This window comes from Chlorocebus sabaeus, chromosome 6 (genome assembly GCF_047675955.1).
Source record: "Chlorocebus sabaeus isolate Y175 chromosome 6, mChlSab1.0.hap1, whole genome shotgun sequence".
Lineage (NCBI taxonomy): Eukaryota > Metazoa > Chordata > Mammalia > Primates > Cercopithecidae > Chlorocebus > Chlorocebus sabaeus.
The window spans coordinates 49,903,104-49,918,960 of NC_132909.1; the positions used below are offsets into that span (position 1 = coordinate 49,903,104).

Consider the following 15,857-nt stretch of genomic DNA (forward strand, 5'->3'; position numbering starts at 1 on the left):
AACCCAGACAGGCGGGCGCGGGGAGCCCCAGCAGGTACAGACCATAGGGCTGGTTTTTAAAACTTTATTCACTTCAAAACCTTTATCAGAGACACGGTTCTGTTCTGGGGTCGGGGTGGCCTTGACACTGAGCTGATGTTAGCCCTTCTCCAGGCTGGAGGCCAAAGCCAGACTGGGGAGGGGCCTTGGGCCTTTTAGGGCTTGCCCCAGATGGAAAGATTTGGGCCACTCCAATGGAGGATCAAAGTTTGGGGCTCCAGCTTCCTCTCATCCTAGAAGAAGATGGGGTGGGGGGGGTCCTCGAGTTCTTCGGAGGATGGAGAGGCAAGCAGCCGCCTTTCCATCTGGCCGCAGGGAGCTGGGACAGAGGCCAAGAGGGGCCCATCTGTCGCCTCCCAGTCCTGCCAGCTTCTCTGAGCAGGCTGGGCTGGAGAGGAGGATGGGGGGACAGCTGTCTGGCCCGGGTCTTCTCAGACCGAGATGGGAACAGGGGCCACTTTAGGAGGACAGGAAGCTGGACTGTTTGCTTTTTTTTTTTTTTAAGGTTTTGATTTTTTTTTTCCATTTCTTAAATAAACATGAATATATATATATTTTTCTTTTATAAAACTTTCATGGAGTAGGGGTAGGGTGAGGGCTTGGGTGGCCTGGCTTCCTGGCATCACTCTCGTCATCAAAGTTCTGACTCAGGAGGAAGTTGGCAGCCAAGTTCTCATTTTTTTCACACGCGAAATAGGCCTGGATGACCAGGCTCTCTGGGAAGCCTAGGGCCTTCAACTGTGGGAAGATGGGTTAAGTGTGAGCAGCAGAGGGTAGGGGTCCTGCCCACCCGCAGTCGCCCCTCAGCCAGGCCTCTTACCCTCTCTATAGCTTCCTTCTCCTGCGGCGTCACCTGGATGTAGTTCATCTGCGGGGCCTCCTCTCCTATGCGCCCACCTCCCCTCCACATCTGAGATGTCCGCCAGCTCCCCAGGGGGCTCGTTCAGCATCTGGATGAACTGCTCCTGGTGCCGGCTGATTTGCTGCAGGAAAGGGTGGGAAGGGAAGGTAATCCACAGCCCTCCTCTCCCCAGGTCATCAGAGCCCTTGCTTTTTCATTCAGTCAGGCAAATATCCAGAGGAGCCTATTCTGGCCAAACACAACATAGCAGTCAACACAAGCCCTGCCCTGGAGGAGCTGATGATGGGCTTTTAAGTGAGCCAAGAAATAGGCCAGGCGTGGTGGCTCACACCTGTAATCCTAGCACTTTAAGAGGCAGAGGCAGGTCAAGATCACTGGAGGTCAGGAGTTCGAGACCAGTCTGGCCAACATGGTGAATTCCCCCCCCATCTCTACAAAAAGTAGCCAGGAGCCGGGCACGGTGGCTCAAGCCTGTAATCCCAGCACTTTGGGAGGCCGAGACAGGCGGATCACGAGGTCAGGAGATCGAGACCATCCTGGCTAACACGGTGAAACCCCGTCTCTACTAAAAAGTACAAAAACTAGCCGGGCGACGGTGGCGGGCGCCTGTAATCCCAGCTACTCCGGAGGCTGAGGCAGGAGAATGGTGTAAACCCGGGAGGCGGAGCTTGCAGTGAGCTGAGATCCGGCCACTGCACTCCAGCCTGGGCGACAGAGCCAGACTCCATCTCAAAAAAAAAAAAAAAAGGGTAGCCAGGTGTGGTGGCAGACGCCTGTAATCCCAGCTAGTTGGCAGGCTGAGCATGAAACCGAACCCAGGAGGCGGAGGCTGCAGTAAGCCACTGAACTCCAGCCTGGGCAACAGAGCAAGACCCTGTCTTGAATAAATAAATAGACAAATAGGCTGGGCGCAGTAGTTCACACCAGTAATCACCTGAGGTCATCTGAGACCAGCCTGGAGTTGGAGACCAGCCTGGCCAACATGGTAAAACCTCTCTCTACTAAAAATACAAAAATCAGCTGGGTGTGATAGCACGTGCCTGTAATCCCAGCTACTCAAGATGGCTAAGGTAGGAGAATCACTTGAACCTGGGAGGCACAGGTTGCAGGGAGCTGAGATAGCACCACTGCACTCCAGCCTAGGCAACAAAGTCTCAAAAATAGTAAGTAAGTGAGCCAATAAATGAACCAGACAACTGGCTAGGAAGGAACTGCAGACGAGGGCTGGAGGACAGGCCTGCAGTGTAGGGGATGCAGAAGGTTTCCTCCAGGTAAAGCAAACAGCAAGTGCAAAGGCCCAGGGTGGATGCATCTGGGAAGTCTCAGAAACAGAAGCAAGAACAGAGTGAATGTGGCTGGGCACAGTGCCTCACGCCTGCAATCCCAGTACTTTGGGAGGCTGAGGCAGGCGGATCACCTGACGTCAGGAGTTTGAGAGCAGCCTGACCAACATGGAGAAACGCCATCTCTACTAAAAATACAAAATTAGCAGGGCATGGTGGCACAAGCCTGTAATCCCAGCTACTCCAGCGGCTGAGGCAGGAGAATCTTTTGAACCGAGGCGGTGGAGGTCACGGTGAGCCGAGATTGCGCCACTGCACTCCAGCCTGGGCAACAAGAGCAAAACTCCATCTCAAAAACAAACAACAAAAAAAAAACAGAGTGAATAAGGGAAGGGGGAGGAAGCAGACAATGACACCAGAGAGGAAGGCCCAAGTCAGACCCATTTTCTAGAACAGGGGGAAGCCACGATGGTGACAGTTACACGGGAAAAGACGTGGTCTATGGATCTTTTAGAAAGGTAAACTTGGCTGGGTGTGGTGGCTCACACCTGTAACCTCAATAATTTGGGAGGCAAGGCAGAAGGGACTGCTTGGGCCCAGGAGTTCAAAACCAGCCTGGACAACATAGGCTGTGTCTCTATTCCCACCCACCAGCCACCAAACCAAAAAAAGTGAACTCATCTGGGTGTTGGGTTTAGGTATCTGGAAGTTCGTTTGTTCATTTTTTTTTTTTTTTTTTTTTTTGAGACGGAGTCTCGCTCTGAGGCCCAGGCTGGAGTGCAGTGGCCAGATCTCAGCTCACTGCAAGCTCCGCCAACCGGGTTCACGCCATTCTCCTGCCTCAGCCTCCCGAGTAGCTGGGACTACAGGCGCCCGCCACCTCGCCCGGCTAGTTTTTTGTATTTTTTAGTAGAGACGGGGTTTCACCGTGTCAGCCAGGATGGTCTCGATCTCCTGACCTCGTGATCCACCCATCTCGGCCTCCCAAAGTGCTGGGATTACAGGCTTGAGCCACCGCGCCCGGCCCGTTTGTTCATTTCTGTTTCTGGTTTTTTGTTTTTTTTTTTTTGAGACGGAGTCTCACTCTGCTGCCCAGGCTGGAGTGCAGTGGCGCGATCTCAGCTCACAGTCAACACCGCCTACCAGGTTCACGGTGTTCTCCTGCCTCAGCCTCTCCAGTAGCTGGGACTATAGGCGCCCGCCACCACACCTGGCTAATTTTTTGTATTTTTAGTAGAGACGGGGTTTTACCATGTTAGCCAGAATGGTCTCAATCTCCTGACCTCGTGATCCACCCGCCTCGGCCTCCCAAAGTGCTGGGATTACAGGCGTTAGCCACCGTGTCTGGCCTTTGTTTCTGTTCTTTTTGAGACAGTCTCACTCTGTCACCCAGGCTGGAGTGCAGTGGGGCAATCTCAGTTTACTGGAATTTCTGCCTCCTGGGTTCAAGCAAGTCTCATGCCTCCGCCTCCCGAGTAGCTGGGACTACAGTGGCCTGCCACCATGCTCAGTTACTTTTTGTATTTATAGTAGAGACGGGTTTTTGCCACGTTGACCAGGCTGATCTAAAACTCCTGACCAAGTAGTCCGCCTGCCTTAGCCTCCCAAAGTGCTGGGATGACAGGCATGAGCCACTGTGCCCTGCCTGGGTATCTGGAAGCTCTCATGCAACTCTACTATTGTCTACATCTGACCATTTTCGCATTAAAGCAGAAAGTGCTTTTCAGTTATCTGCCTCATGACGGAAAGTGGACTGCGGGACCGTGCAGTGGCAGAGGCCCAGGAAGAGGCTGCCAGGGAGCTGGAGTGCAGGAGGCGCTGAGTGGGAAGAGCAGACAGGACAAGGGATGGACCCCAGCAGGTCCCCAGGGCCTGGGGCTGAAGCAACCCCAGGCTAGTCCTTGCAGAGATTGGGGAGGACTGAGGAGGTCTGTTCTAAGTCTTAGAAGTCTAGTCTAGAGAGCACTTTGATGGAGAGATTAAGCCAGCCATGGAGTGTGGCATTCAGAGAGGCCTGGGCTGGCTACATAGATTTGGGGGTTCCCACACAGACTGAAGGCCCCAGGACATTATGAGGGAGGGCTGAGTGCAGATGAAGAACAGGACCGAGCAGGACGAGCCGGCAAAGGACTGAGAAGTGAGGAGAATGGGCAGACAGCAGGGTCCTGAGCCAAGACCGGTAGGCATTTCACCAAGGACCCAGAGGAACCTGCTTGCAGCCGGGGGGTCACTCCCCCACTCTTCCTGTGAACTTTCAAGGGCAAGGTGGAGCCTCACTGAGCAGAGTCATCCCAGAGCCAACTGGGGCACAGCTGTCCTGGGTGATGTCATGCCACCTTACAGACACTTACGCAGCAGCATCTGTATGTGGAGCCAGAGTCAGAGCCCCAGCCCAGGACCCTGAGGCAGCAGGCAGACACACACTACCAGTTGTATGACCCTGGGAATGACCGGCTGCTCTAAGCTTCTGGTGTCTTCTTCTGTGGGAGGTGATGTTGACAGCACCCACATCTCACAAGATGGTTGGGAAGACTGAGAAACCGTGGGGATCAACAGGTCACAGGAAGCAAAGGGGCGTGGGGGAAGCATGTGCTTAGTCCTGCTTTCCAGGCCTAGAACAATTCCTACGTGTTATGGACTCTGGTGCCCACAGGGAACAAAAATGGTGGCTGCCATGGCTCCCTCTGCCCTTGGGATCACACCTGCAAAAGCTGAGGGTTCTCCTGGCCCAGCTGCTGGAGCAGAGCGGGCAGCAGCGCAGGGTTCTGCTGAATCACCTGCCGCATGTTCTGGAACTGGGGCTGGTCCCGCAGGAACTCCAGGGGGTTCTCTCCTGCTGATAGTAGGAAGGGGTGCAGTCAGACACCATGCCCGGCTCCTAGGAGCACTGCGGGGTGGAGTGTGATGTGAGTCAGGTACCCGGAGGGCAGATGCAGCACGTGCACACCCACCTGCTTCCGTGGCCGGCTGCTCGGATACCTGGCTCTCCTGGACAGAACCGTGTTCCGGCTCGGGGCTCCCAGGAATTCCCTGTCAGGGGTCCTGTTTAGTTCTAATGCACAGACCTCCTGCTGCCACCCTCCTCCATGCCCTGGCTGGACACAGATGAGGCCTCGGCCCTGCCCTCCAGAGGCCCACCCACCACTCACATCCAGCCTCCTGTGGGAAGCCCTTAGTGGCTAGAATCACTACCCAAAGGCTTTTCAGGGCAAGTTTTGCCTTCCCAACCGCCCATCAAGGCAGTGAGGCCCGTATACACCCTCAAGGCCTTCCCAGGAGGCAGCAGCCCCACCTCACCGTGAGCAGATACTCCACGGCTCGGTGGGGGTTGTTGTAGCTGGCTCTCAGGGCGGCCACGACCCGCTCCCGCTCATAGCCCATGGACATGATCTCCGTCAGCATCGTCTCATACTCAGAGCCCGTCACTGTGGAGGGAGCAGAAAAGCCTGGGTCACCAGGAAGAGGAAAAGGCAGCTCCCAGGCCCTCCCACACCCAGACAAGGCCCAGCTGATGGCTGGGGCACCCAGTCGCCTCTGCCCTGGGGACCACCCACCCACCTAGCGTGGAGGCCGCGTCTTCCTCTCGCCCGCTGCTACCTGAAGAGGGAACAGAGCTGCAAATTCAAGAGAGAGAAATCGGACCCTGGCTTCTGGCGGCTTGCCCTCCCTCCAGGTGTGTGGGACCACTTATGTGGACGCTGGAATGTGCTAGGAAGACAGGGCCCAAGCTGGGACTGCTGCCCCCGCCTTACCCTGACACAGACTCTGGGGACGTCGTAGGGGCGGATTCCTCTGATGGGCTCTTGTCCTCTCTGGCGGCAGGTTGGGGATGGGACATGCCTGAGGTGGGGGCAGGCGGGAAGGATGTAGAGGACTCTGGGGCAGCTGTGGGTGAGGCCTCTGGGGGTGCTGAGGTACCCTGGCCGGCTTTGGTCTGCGACAGCAAGAAAAAGGGAGCTGGCATCAGCAACCCTATCAGACCCAACAACCCGCTCTGCTGTGGCCCCGCCCTGTTCATGGCTAATCTCTCCTGCGCACACGGGCTCTTTGCCAGCTACCCTGCTCGTCCCTCCCAGCCAGCACAGGTCACCCACCTTGGTCACCATGACAACCACAAAGTTCTTCTCATCGATGCGATAGTCCCTGATAGGAACATCATCGCTCAAGATCTTGCCGGCATAGATGAGTTTCTGTCCAGCCACGGGGAAAGCATCACGACCCTTCTCAGCTTCTATCTTCTCCTTTAGCACCTTCACCTAGAAGAAGTAGTACAGACAGTCACTGGAAACCCCAAGATTCTCTCTTCCCTTCTAGTTTAGGACAGAGAAGCTGCAAGCCTTGATGGCAGAGAGGCAAGCATGCTGGAATTTTTAAGCTATCTTGGCATCTAAAGCATGCTAGATAAGAATTCATTCAATCATGCCATTCAACACAGTATTTATTTATACTAAACGCCTATTACGTGCCAGATGCTATTTTATGGAGGCCACAGCACAGAACATAACACAAGTCCCTGCTCTCAATGAGAGAACACTAATGTGAAGAAAATGTTAATTTCAGGTGGTATAAAGTATGATAACAGAATAAAGGGGACAGTCCCCCACTCTACACTGTATCTTGGACAAAAACAGTGACTAATAGTTCACAGCGATATTTCTTTTTTAAAAGACAGGATCTCACTGCTGCCCACACTGGATTGAAGTGGCACGACCATAGCTCACTGTAGCCTCAAACTCCTGGGCTAAAGTGGTACTCTTACCCAGCCTCGGCAGTAGCTAGGACTAAAGGTGCACACCACCACACCAGGCTAATTTTTTAAAAATTTATTTTTGCAGATAAGAGTCTCCCTACGTTAGGCTGGCTGGTCTCAAACTTCTGGCCTCAAGCAATCCTCCTGCCTCCGCCTAACAAATCATTAGGATTACAGAGGCATGAGGCACCATGCCTGGCCAATAGGGCTACTGTAAGTGTGCGTGTGGCATACCTTTTAAGCTTCCTATGAAATACATTTAATTGGCCTCCTTTTATCTATTTTTGTTTCTTCTTTTTGTAGAGAATGAGGTCTCACTGTGTTGCCAGGATGATCTTGAATTCCCAGGCTCAAGCGCTCCTCTTGCCTCTGCCTCCCTAAATGCTGATTACAGGCGGAAGCCAGCAGGTGACAGGTTCATTTGATATTTTGAGAAAACGGAGGCACAGAGAGGTTCACTTGCCCAAAGCCAAACCGTTGAGCTGATCAAAAAATGTGTTTCCTTTTCTACAAAAAGTGGACTTCAATGTCTCCCTCACCGTGCAAAACGTGCCAAGTACCCAATAGTCACTATGTTTGAATTAGGTCCTAATTCTATTTTCGAATAAAAAGGCAGCATAATATTTATACAGTGGACGCTCACACGAGGCAGAACTGAATGTGAATCCCAGCTCTGACATTACATGTGTGACTGTGACAAAGTTCCTTAACCCCAAGGTTTCCACATCTGTAAAATGGTCAGAGGTCCCCAATGACAAGCCCGTTATGCAGAGCAGTAAAACAACACTAAAACACTCGATGACTGATAAAAAATAAACGCCCAACAAACACGGACCACCAAAATTATAAAGACTGAGATCCGTTTATTATCATTAACATCGTTGTTGTCGTCACTACTCAGTATCTCCTGGTCATTACTCCTAGATTCCACCACCAGTGTCCCCAGGAGAAGCCTGCAAAGCTGAGAACGTGGAGCCCAGTCCTGGAGAGCTTGGCCTGCCCAGGACTCCGAGCCTGTGACTCCCGCGCCCCGCGAGAGCGCTGACATTGGAGCCGGGACCTGGCCAGAGGCCCGGGGGTGGGGCCTCGCCCGGAGACTGGCCCAGGAGCGCCGCCCGATCCGCTGGGGACTGGGCTAAAGACCCTCGGGGGGTCCAGGAAAGTCGGGCAGGTCGGGGATCTGGACAGGGCCGACCCGCGCCGTCCTCCCTGCCCCTCCCGTTGGGATCCTAGTCTCCCCGCCCCCGCCCCATCCTCGGCACCCGTCACTCCCGCCCCCGGGCTCTGGCCCAGCCCGCACCGTCTCGTCAGGCTCCATGCGGATCTTGAAGGTCTGCTGCTGCAGCGTTTTGAGCGTGATGGTGACGGCCATGGCGGGGCCCGAGCGACGCGGCGGCCCCTGGATCCTCACACAACATGCAACTCACGCCGCCGCCATCTTAGCGCCCAGGCGCGCCGCGCCGCGCGCCGACCACTTCCGGGGCAGGCCATGCGCGCGCTGACCACCGGCGCACGTGACCTGTGCGCACCCCCCGCCTTGGCCTTTATGGGCATGCGCACGAGCGCGGTGTCGAGCGAGGCATGCGCAGACTAAACTCCGCGTTGTGGGCGTGGGCGGGGACGGTGCTTCTCATTCTGCCCGCACACGAGATCTCCAGTGACGCCACGCCCGTTAGCGGTGACGTCACGGGAGTGCAATGGCGCGATCTCGGCTCACTGCAACCTCTGCCTCCGGGTTCGTGCAATTCTCCTGCCTCAGCCTCCCGAGTAGCTGGGATTACAGGGAACCACCCCCACCATGCCCTGGTAATTTTTGTATTCTTAATAGAGTCAGGCTGGTTTCCACCTCCTGACCTCAGGTGATCCACCCGCCTCGGCCTGGCAGAGTGCTGGGATTACAGGCACGAGCCACTGCACCTGGCCCCGAGTTTTATTCTGGCAGATAGGGCAAAGTGGAAGTTACTCAAGACTAGAAATACCTGAAAGGCCACCAAGCAGAGGAAAAAAACCTTAAATCGGTAGCAGGGGCAAGGTGCCATTTTGTAGCCTCATTCATTCTTTAGGGATCCGGATTTTTGGAATGAACCTACTATTTTAATTCCTGGGTCTACCGCCAGGAGTACTTTGTTGTACTATCCCCAATCTGACCCCAAAAGTATTTAAAGATGTTAACTTTCAAAGCCTCACGACATTAAAAACAGAATTCTCCCTTGGATCTGCCAGTCCTAGAGGCATCCCAGAGGGGTTGGGCTGAGCCACAGGACCCCAAAGGAATAGAAGCATGAAGAAGGCCAGTTTAAGAGGCAGGGTGAACCAGATTAAGCCATTGTAGGCCAGCCTGGGCAACAGAGCAACAGTCTATTTTAAAAATAAATAAAACCAATAAACAGAACCGAAACTTACCAGTTAGGTTCAAGGATTCAGTAAATTAATATGTGGAGTATTTACGGCAGCAACAGTCATTCCCCCGTTGGTTTTGAGGGTTATGGGGTAAATACAGGTCCCTGGAATCTTGTGGAACAGTCAGTAACCTCTCTAGCAACAGCTGAAAAAGGAGATATACTGGAAACCCTCCCCACCCCCAAAAAAGACCACTGCTGGGTTTCCTGAAGTCTGTCTTTCCCCAAAAGGAGACACAGGAGGGAGACACAAAACTTAATTTAATAGAAATTTTGTTTGTAGTTCTTACATTCTCAGTGTGAGCCAATCTGGGACCCACTGCCCCACCCAGAAGTGGCCCAGTCCTGGGGGCAGGGGAGAAAGGGCGGGGTGAAATGAGAAGAGTCCCATTCTTCCTCAGTGCTGGGGGGTTGGAGACACCACCCCCTTCTCCTGCCCCCCTCTGGGCTCCAGGAAGGAGAGCAGATGAAATTTCAGGCCTGCAGCTTCTCCACACCACTGCCCCCCAGGTTGGAGGGGAGCTAAGAGATATGGTGAGAGAAGGGGACAGAGGCAAGAAAAGATGTTGATCAAGAAAGATGAGAACCAGGGGTGAGGGCTGAAGGAGAATCAAAGATAAAACACCAGTTTAAAAAAGAAAAAAAAAAAAAGGCGGGGGGCGGGGGGGAACAGTGGAGGAGGGGAACAAAACCAAAATCCACCCCAAATCCGAACCAGCCTGGAAAAAAATGAAAGTTCTCGAGTCTCACAGAGACATTATTTGGCGCGGCCAGCTCTGCGGCAGGAGCGCTCAGGCCTCAGTCCAGCCCTGGAGGCAGGCCTCTCTACAGCTCGTCCTTGGCCTGGCCGGGGACATCTTCCTCCTCATCTTCCTCCTTGTCCTCCTCATCCTCCTCATCCTCATCTTTGTCCTCATCATCCTCCTTGTCCTCTGCCTCCTCCTCCTCTTTGCGCTTCTTGTCTTCTTCCTCCTCCTTAAGCCTCTGCTCCTCGTCCTGTTTGTCCTTCATTTGTTTCTCTGCTGCCTGCAGGCAGAGCACACACCTCAGGGCCTTGCACCCTGCCTTCCCTGCCCGCCCCCTACATCAGGACCAGGACCAGGCCTCACCTTTGTTACACCCCACGTCTCGTTGCCAAACTCCTCGGCATATGCCTCATCGTTGGTGATAAGGAAGTTATCAAAGATGGTGCCAGACTTGACCTGGAGGATGAATGGGAAGGATGGTCAGAGGTGACACCTTCCTTTGGACAGGGTTTCTGCCTGTGTTCCTATAACCACTACACCCTACTGCCTGCATCTGCAGAGAAGACAAGGAACACTGCTGACATTGCAGTTAAAAAGATGGAGAGTCTGGGCACGGTGGCTCACACCTGTAATCCTCACTCAGAGGCCGAGGCGGGTGGATCACAAGGTCAGGAGATCGAGACCATCCTGGCTAACACGGTGAAACCCCGTCTCTACTAAAAATACAAAAAATTAGCTGGGCGTGGTGGTGGGCGCCTGTAGTCCCAGCTACTCGGGAGGCTGAGGGAGGAGAATGGCGTGAACCCAGGAGGCGGAGTTTGCAGTGAGTGGAGATGGCGCAACTGCACTCCAGCCTGGGCGACAGAGAGAGACTCCATCTCAAAAAAAGATGGAGAGATGGCCAGGCACAGGCTCACGCCTGTAATCCCAGCACTTTGGGAGGCCATGGCAAGCAGATCACTTGAGGCCAGGAGTTCAAGACCAACCTGGGCAACATAGTGAAACCCTGTCTCCACTAGAAAAAAAAAAAAAAAAAATTGCCCGGTGTCTGTGGTGGCACATGCCTGGTATGCCTGTAATCCCAGCTACTCAGGAGGCTGAGGCAGGAGAATCGCTTGAACCTGGGAGGCGGAAGTTGTGGTGAGTCAAGATTGCATCATTGCACTGCAGCCTGGGCAACAAGAGTGAAATTCCATCTCAAAAAAACAACAACAAAAAAAACACAAAACCCAGCGCTGTGGCACATGCCTGTAATTCCAGCTGTTCGAGAGGCCGAGGCCTGAGAATCACTTGAACCTGGAAGGCAGAGACTGCAGTAAGCCGAGATCAAGCCACTGCACTCCAACCTGGGTGACAGAGCATGACTCTGTCTTTATATTTAAAACAAACAAAAAAAAAAGGATGGAGCGACTTAGGTGTTGTACTGCCCGGGTTCAAACCCCAGCTTTGTGGTTTCCTGCCCCCATGACCTTGGGCTACTGACTTCAGTTCTCTGTACCTGTTTCTTCTGTTTCTCACTCTCTTATTCAGGTATTCTTCAGGTACCTACTAAATGCCAAAAAATGTCTTGGGCACCGAAGGTATTTCAGTGACCAAAAAAGACAAAAATTCAGTCCCAGCTTTTTTTGAAACAGGGTCTCACTCTGTCACCCAGGCTGGAGTGCAGTGACATGATCATGGCTCACTGCAGCCTCGATGCCCCAGGCTCAAGCATCATCCTCCTTCCTTGGTAGCTTGGACTACAGGTATGCACGACATCTGGCTAATTTTTAAAGTTTTTGTAGAGGCTAGGCACAGGGGCTCAACCCCTGTAATCCCAGCACTTTGGGAGGCCGAGGTGGGCAGATCACCTGAGGCCAGGAGTTCGAGACCAATCTTGGCAACACGGTGAAGCCCTGTCTCTACCAAAAAAAAAAAAAAAAAAAAAGGCTGGGTACGATGGTTCATGCCTGTAATCCCAGCACTTTGGGAGGCTGAGGCCGGTGGATTATGAGGTCAGGAGATCGAGACCATCCTGGCTAACATGGTGAAACCACGTCTCTACTAAAAAAAAAAAAAAAAAAATCAGCCAGCCGTGGTGGCAGGCGCCTGTAGTCCCAGCTACTCGGGAGGCTGAGACAGGAGAATGCAGTGAACCTGAGAGGCGGAGCTTGCAGTGAGCTGAGATCGCACCACTGCACTGCAGCCTGGGCGACAGAGCAAGACTCCATCTCAAAAACAAAAAACAAACAAAAAAATTAGCCTGGCATCCATAGTGGCACATGCCTGTAATCCCAGTTACTCGGGAGGCTGAGGCAGGAGAATTGCTTGAACCCAGGAGGCGAAGGTTGCAGTGAGCTGAGATCGTGCCATTGCACTCGAGCCTCAGCAACAAGAGTGAAACTGCGTCTCAAAAAAAAAAAAAAAAAAAATTTGTAGAGATAGGGTCTCCTCACTACATTGCCAAGCAAGGTTGTCTAACTCTTGGCCTCAAGCAATCCTCCTGCCTCAGTCTCCCAAAGTACTGTGATTATAAGGGTGAGCCACTGTGCCCAGCCCCAGCTAACTAAGTGGGTTACCTGACCACCTTCTAGTTCTTTGGGGGTATTTAAAGAAGTTGATTTGCATAAAAGTACTTGGGGAAGTACTTAGTTCACAAGAAGTACAACCTCAAAAGCGTTGCTGTGAGGACTCCACAGGGACAGACCAGGAAGTACTGTTTACAAAAAGTACCATTTTTGAGTCAGACCCGCCTGGGGTGCGATCGTATCCTGTCACTTTCCCCTTGGGTGATCTTATGCACTTGAGGTATCCCAGGGATCCTCCTTTTTCCTCCAAGTCTCACCTGCCAGAGGTCCAGGCCCAGCACGCCAAAGTTATCATAGGCATAGATACTGGGATCAGGAGAGTACTCGGGATTGTCAATTTCTGGGTGGATCCAAGTGCCCTTGTAATCTGGGTTGTCGATCTGCCGGGGCTTCCACTCACCCTGCAGAAGGAAGAAGGGAACTAGAGGGTGAGTAAGGTTGGTGCACTCCCCACTGTGAGCCCCAGCCCTGCTCAGAGCCCCAAACTCACCTTGTACTCAGGGTTCTGAATCACTGGGGGTTCCCACTCTCCATCCATCTCTTCATCCCAGTCCTCGGGTTTCTTAGCATCGGGGTCAGGGATATGCTCTGGCTTGTCCCAGTCCTGGGGGGTAGATGAAGAGGTCAGAGTTGGCCCAAATGTCCTCACACCCTCCAATGTGGAGAGCAGAGCCCCCACCCAAACACCAACCTCAGGCTTGGAGTCTGTGGGATCATCGATCTTGGCCCGCTCATCCCAGTCTTCAGGTTTTGAAGCATCAGGATCCTTTATCTTCTTGGGTGGCAGGAAGTCCCAATCGTCTTCCAAGGAGCCCGACTCCACCTGGCTGTTGTCAATCTTCACCTCATAAGTGTTGTCTGGCCGCACAATCAGTGTGTACAGGTGTGTAAACTCATCATCCTGAAGAAGGAAGAAGGTGAGCAGCCCCCCCTCAATCAGGCTGACCTCTGAACCTCCCCATGACACCCATTTGCCACCACCCCCAGGCACACCTTGCAACGGATGTCCTTGTTGATCAGCACGTTTTTGCCCTTGTAGTTGAAGATGACATGAACCTTCTTGGTGCCGGGGCCACAGATATCAGGACCTAGGTGTGAAGCAGATCCAGTTAAGAGAGACTACCCACCATTTTCCAGTTCCTCACCCCTCTTTACAAAACGAAGACCTGGTTCCTAAACTCGGGTCTGTCAAGGCTGAAAAGAGAAACTCAGACCCTGATTCTGTCCTGAATGGGTTGTGGGTGAAGCCTTAAGTTTAAAGAAAAAAAAATCAGTGCTCTAGAACTCAACATCCTCATTTGTAAGATTGGGAAATAACTATATACAATGACACAAATTAAGTTAACAGCCTAGATCTGCGATCATAACGCAATAAATTGTTGCTGTGACTTATTCTTTTAGCTCCCCTTCCAAAGAAAATCGTAACTATTAAGAAAGTCAGTGGGGTCTGGGTCTCCCTCCAACTAATGGGACAGAGATCAGCACGAGGAAGCAGCCCCTCACCAAACATGATGTTGTATTCTGAGTCTCCGTGCATGTCCGTCTGGTCCAAACTATTAGGAAACAGCTTCACATAACCGCCCCCACAGTCGATGTTCTGCTCATGTTTCACCGTGAACTGCACCACCAGCGTCTGGCCTTTGTTGCTGAAAGGCTCGAAACTGGCCGACAGAGCATAAAAGCGTGCATCCTGGCTTGTCTGCAAACCTGAGACGGGACGGTAGTGTGGTCACCGTTGGGTCCTGACCCGCGAGAACCCTCGATTTGGACGATACAGACGACTCCCCCACTTCCTCCACCTGCCCTGCTCCTAGGGGACTGTCCCGGCTGTGTGTGTGCGGACAAGGACTTCTGCCAGGAAGTCCTCACGGATCTGAGCACCCACTCCTAGGCTCTTACCTTTATCTTTCTCCTCATCACCGTAGAACTTGCCGGAACTGAGGACGAATTTGCCAAAATCTGACTTGTGTTTGGATTCGATCCAGCGGGAAGTCCACCCGTCTAAGTGGGGGGTTAGAGAGTTAGGTCAGCGCGGCTCTGCTAATCCCCCCCACACCAAGCATCTGCGGAGAACCACAAGCTGCTGGGGACAGGGAAGGAGATCCCCGACTCTCCCCACCCCAACCTCTAGTTGACACGTCGGGTGCCTTCAGCGATCCTCGGGCGAACCCTAACTCCCGCCGCGGGAGGCCGCTACGCCTTCCGCGCTCCCCAGGGACGCAGAAGAGGGATCGCCCGCAGCTCCAGTCGCCGGGGACCACTGTGTTGGCCCTCTAAGCGGTAATTACGGGCGACGACGCAGATCCGGGATGGGGGGCCGGCCGCGTCGTCGGGACGGCCTCGAGGTGGGACCAGGCGTTACCTCCGTCCAGAAACTGCTCCTTGAAGTAGACGGCGGGCTCGACGGCGGCCAAGCCGAGGAGGCCGAGCAGCAGCGGCACGGATAGCAGCATGGCGGGCCGAGGGGGCGGCGGCGCGCGGGCCCTTTAAAACGACCCTCCGGCGGCGGCTCTGCAGTACGGACGGACGCCGCCGCCCGCCTTGCACTTTTATACCCACCCGCCTCTCAAACCAACCTGACCCAGCCCTTGGGCCCGCCCCTTACACTTTATCATTGGCCTGCGCCCACGGCCGTCTCTTTCCATTGGACCTTCGTCGGTTCACTAGGTTAGGCTGCGCCTCGGAACGCTGGGTTCCCAGATGGCCGATTTCTATTGGCCTCACCACTGACCAATGATGGTCGACCACGCGTTGTGGGGGACGCCCACTGGTGGGGTGGGGGCCGCGAGCGCCTCAGGCCAGGTCATGTGACCAGACCTGAACCTAACACCGCCCTTGCCCGTGCGCGTCGTTCCCCATCTGGGCGTTTAAAGAACCCGCGGGAGCGCAGGTGTTTCCACGCGGGATCGGGACCCCGCCTCAGCTTCTCTTCCTCCCGTTCCCTCTAGGTGGAGGGGCTGGGCAAGGCTTTCCTAGCCAGTTCTTATCTTGCATTTGGGAACCAGCACTCCACTGCTGCTCCCCCACCCCCGCCCCGGGATAGGAGAGAGCTCATGGGTTGGGGCCCTGGGGCTACGCTGCACCCCGGTGCTACAGCCACGCGGGCCAGTGGGAAGAATGCCAGCCCTCTCCTCATTCTGCCCCTAGGGCCCTGGCAGCCTATCAGACTGCTGCTGTGTGACTGGGGCAAGTCACTTAACCTCTCTGAAGT

At 54.0% G+C, this 15,857-nt stretch overlaps 2 protein-coding genes across 2 annotated transcripts; both read right to left on the reverse strand.

Annotated features, from left to right (window-relative positions):
• Positions 1–50: 50 nt before the first annotated feature.
• RAD23A (RAD23 homolog A, nucleotide excision repair protein) lies at positions 51–8,429 on the reverse strand. The gene is given in 10 exon segments (XM_007995453.3): positions 51–777; positions 860–935; positions 937–1,022; positions 4,887–5,020; positions 5,136–5,214; positions 5,482–5,609; positions 5,743–5,798; positions 5,937–6,118; positions 6,279–6,440; positions 8,235–8,429. Coding segments are annotated over 10 exon segments (1,140 nt in total). The 5' UTR covers positions 8,307–8,429; the 3' UTR covers positions 51–612.
• A 1,148-nt stretch (positions 8,430–9,577) lies between these two features.
• Positions 9,578–15,179, reverse strand: CALR (calreticulin). Its single transcript, XM_007995452.3, has 9 exons — positions 15,009–15,179; positions 14,546–14,647; positions 14,150–14,353; positions 13,640–13,734; positions 13,338–13,547; positions 13,137–13,250; positions 12,904–13,047; positions 10,443–10,535; positions 9,578–10,359 (listed from the first exon to the last, which is right to left on the reverse strand). The coding sequence occupies exons 1-9, from the start codon at positions 15,097–15,099 to the stop codon at positions 10,159–10,161; spliced, it is 1,254 nt and encodes a 417-aa protein (XP_007993643.1). The 5' UTR covers positions 15,100–15,179; the 3' UTR covers positions 9,578–10,158.
• Between the last annotated feature and the right edge of the window lie 678 nt (positions 15,180–15,857).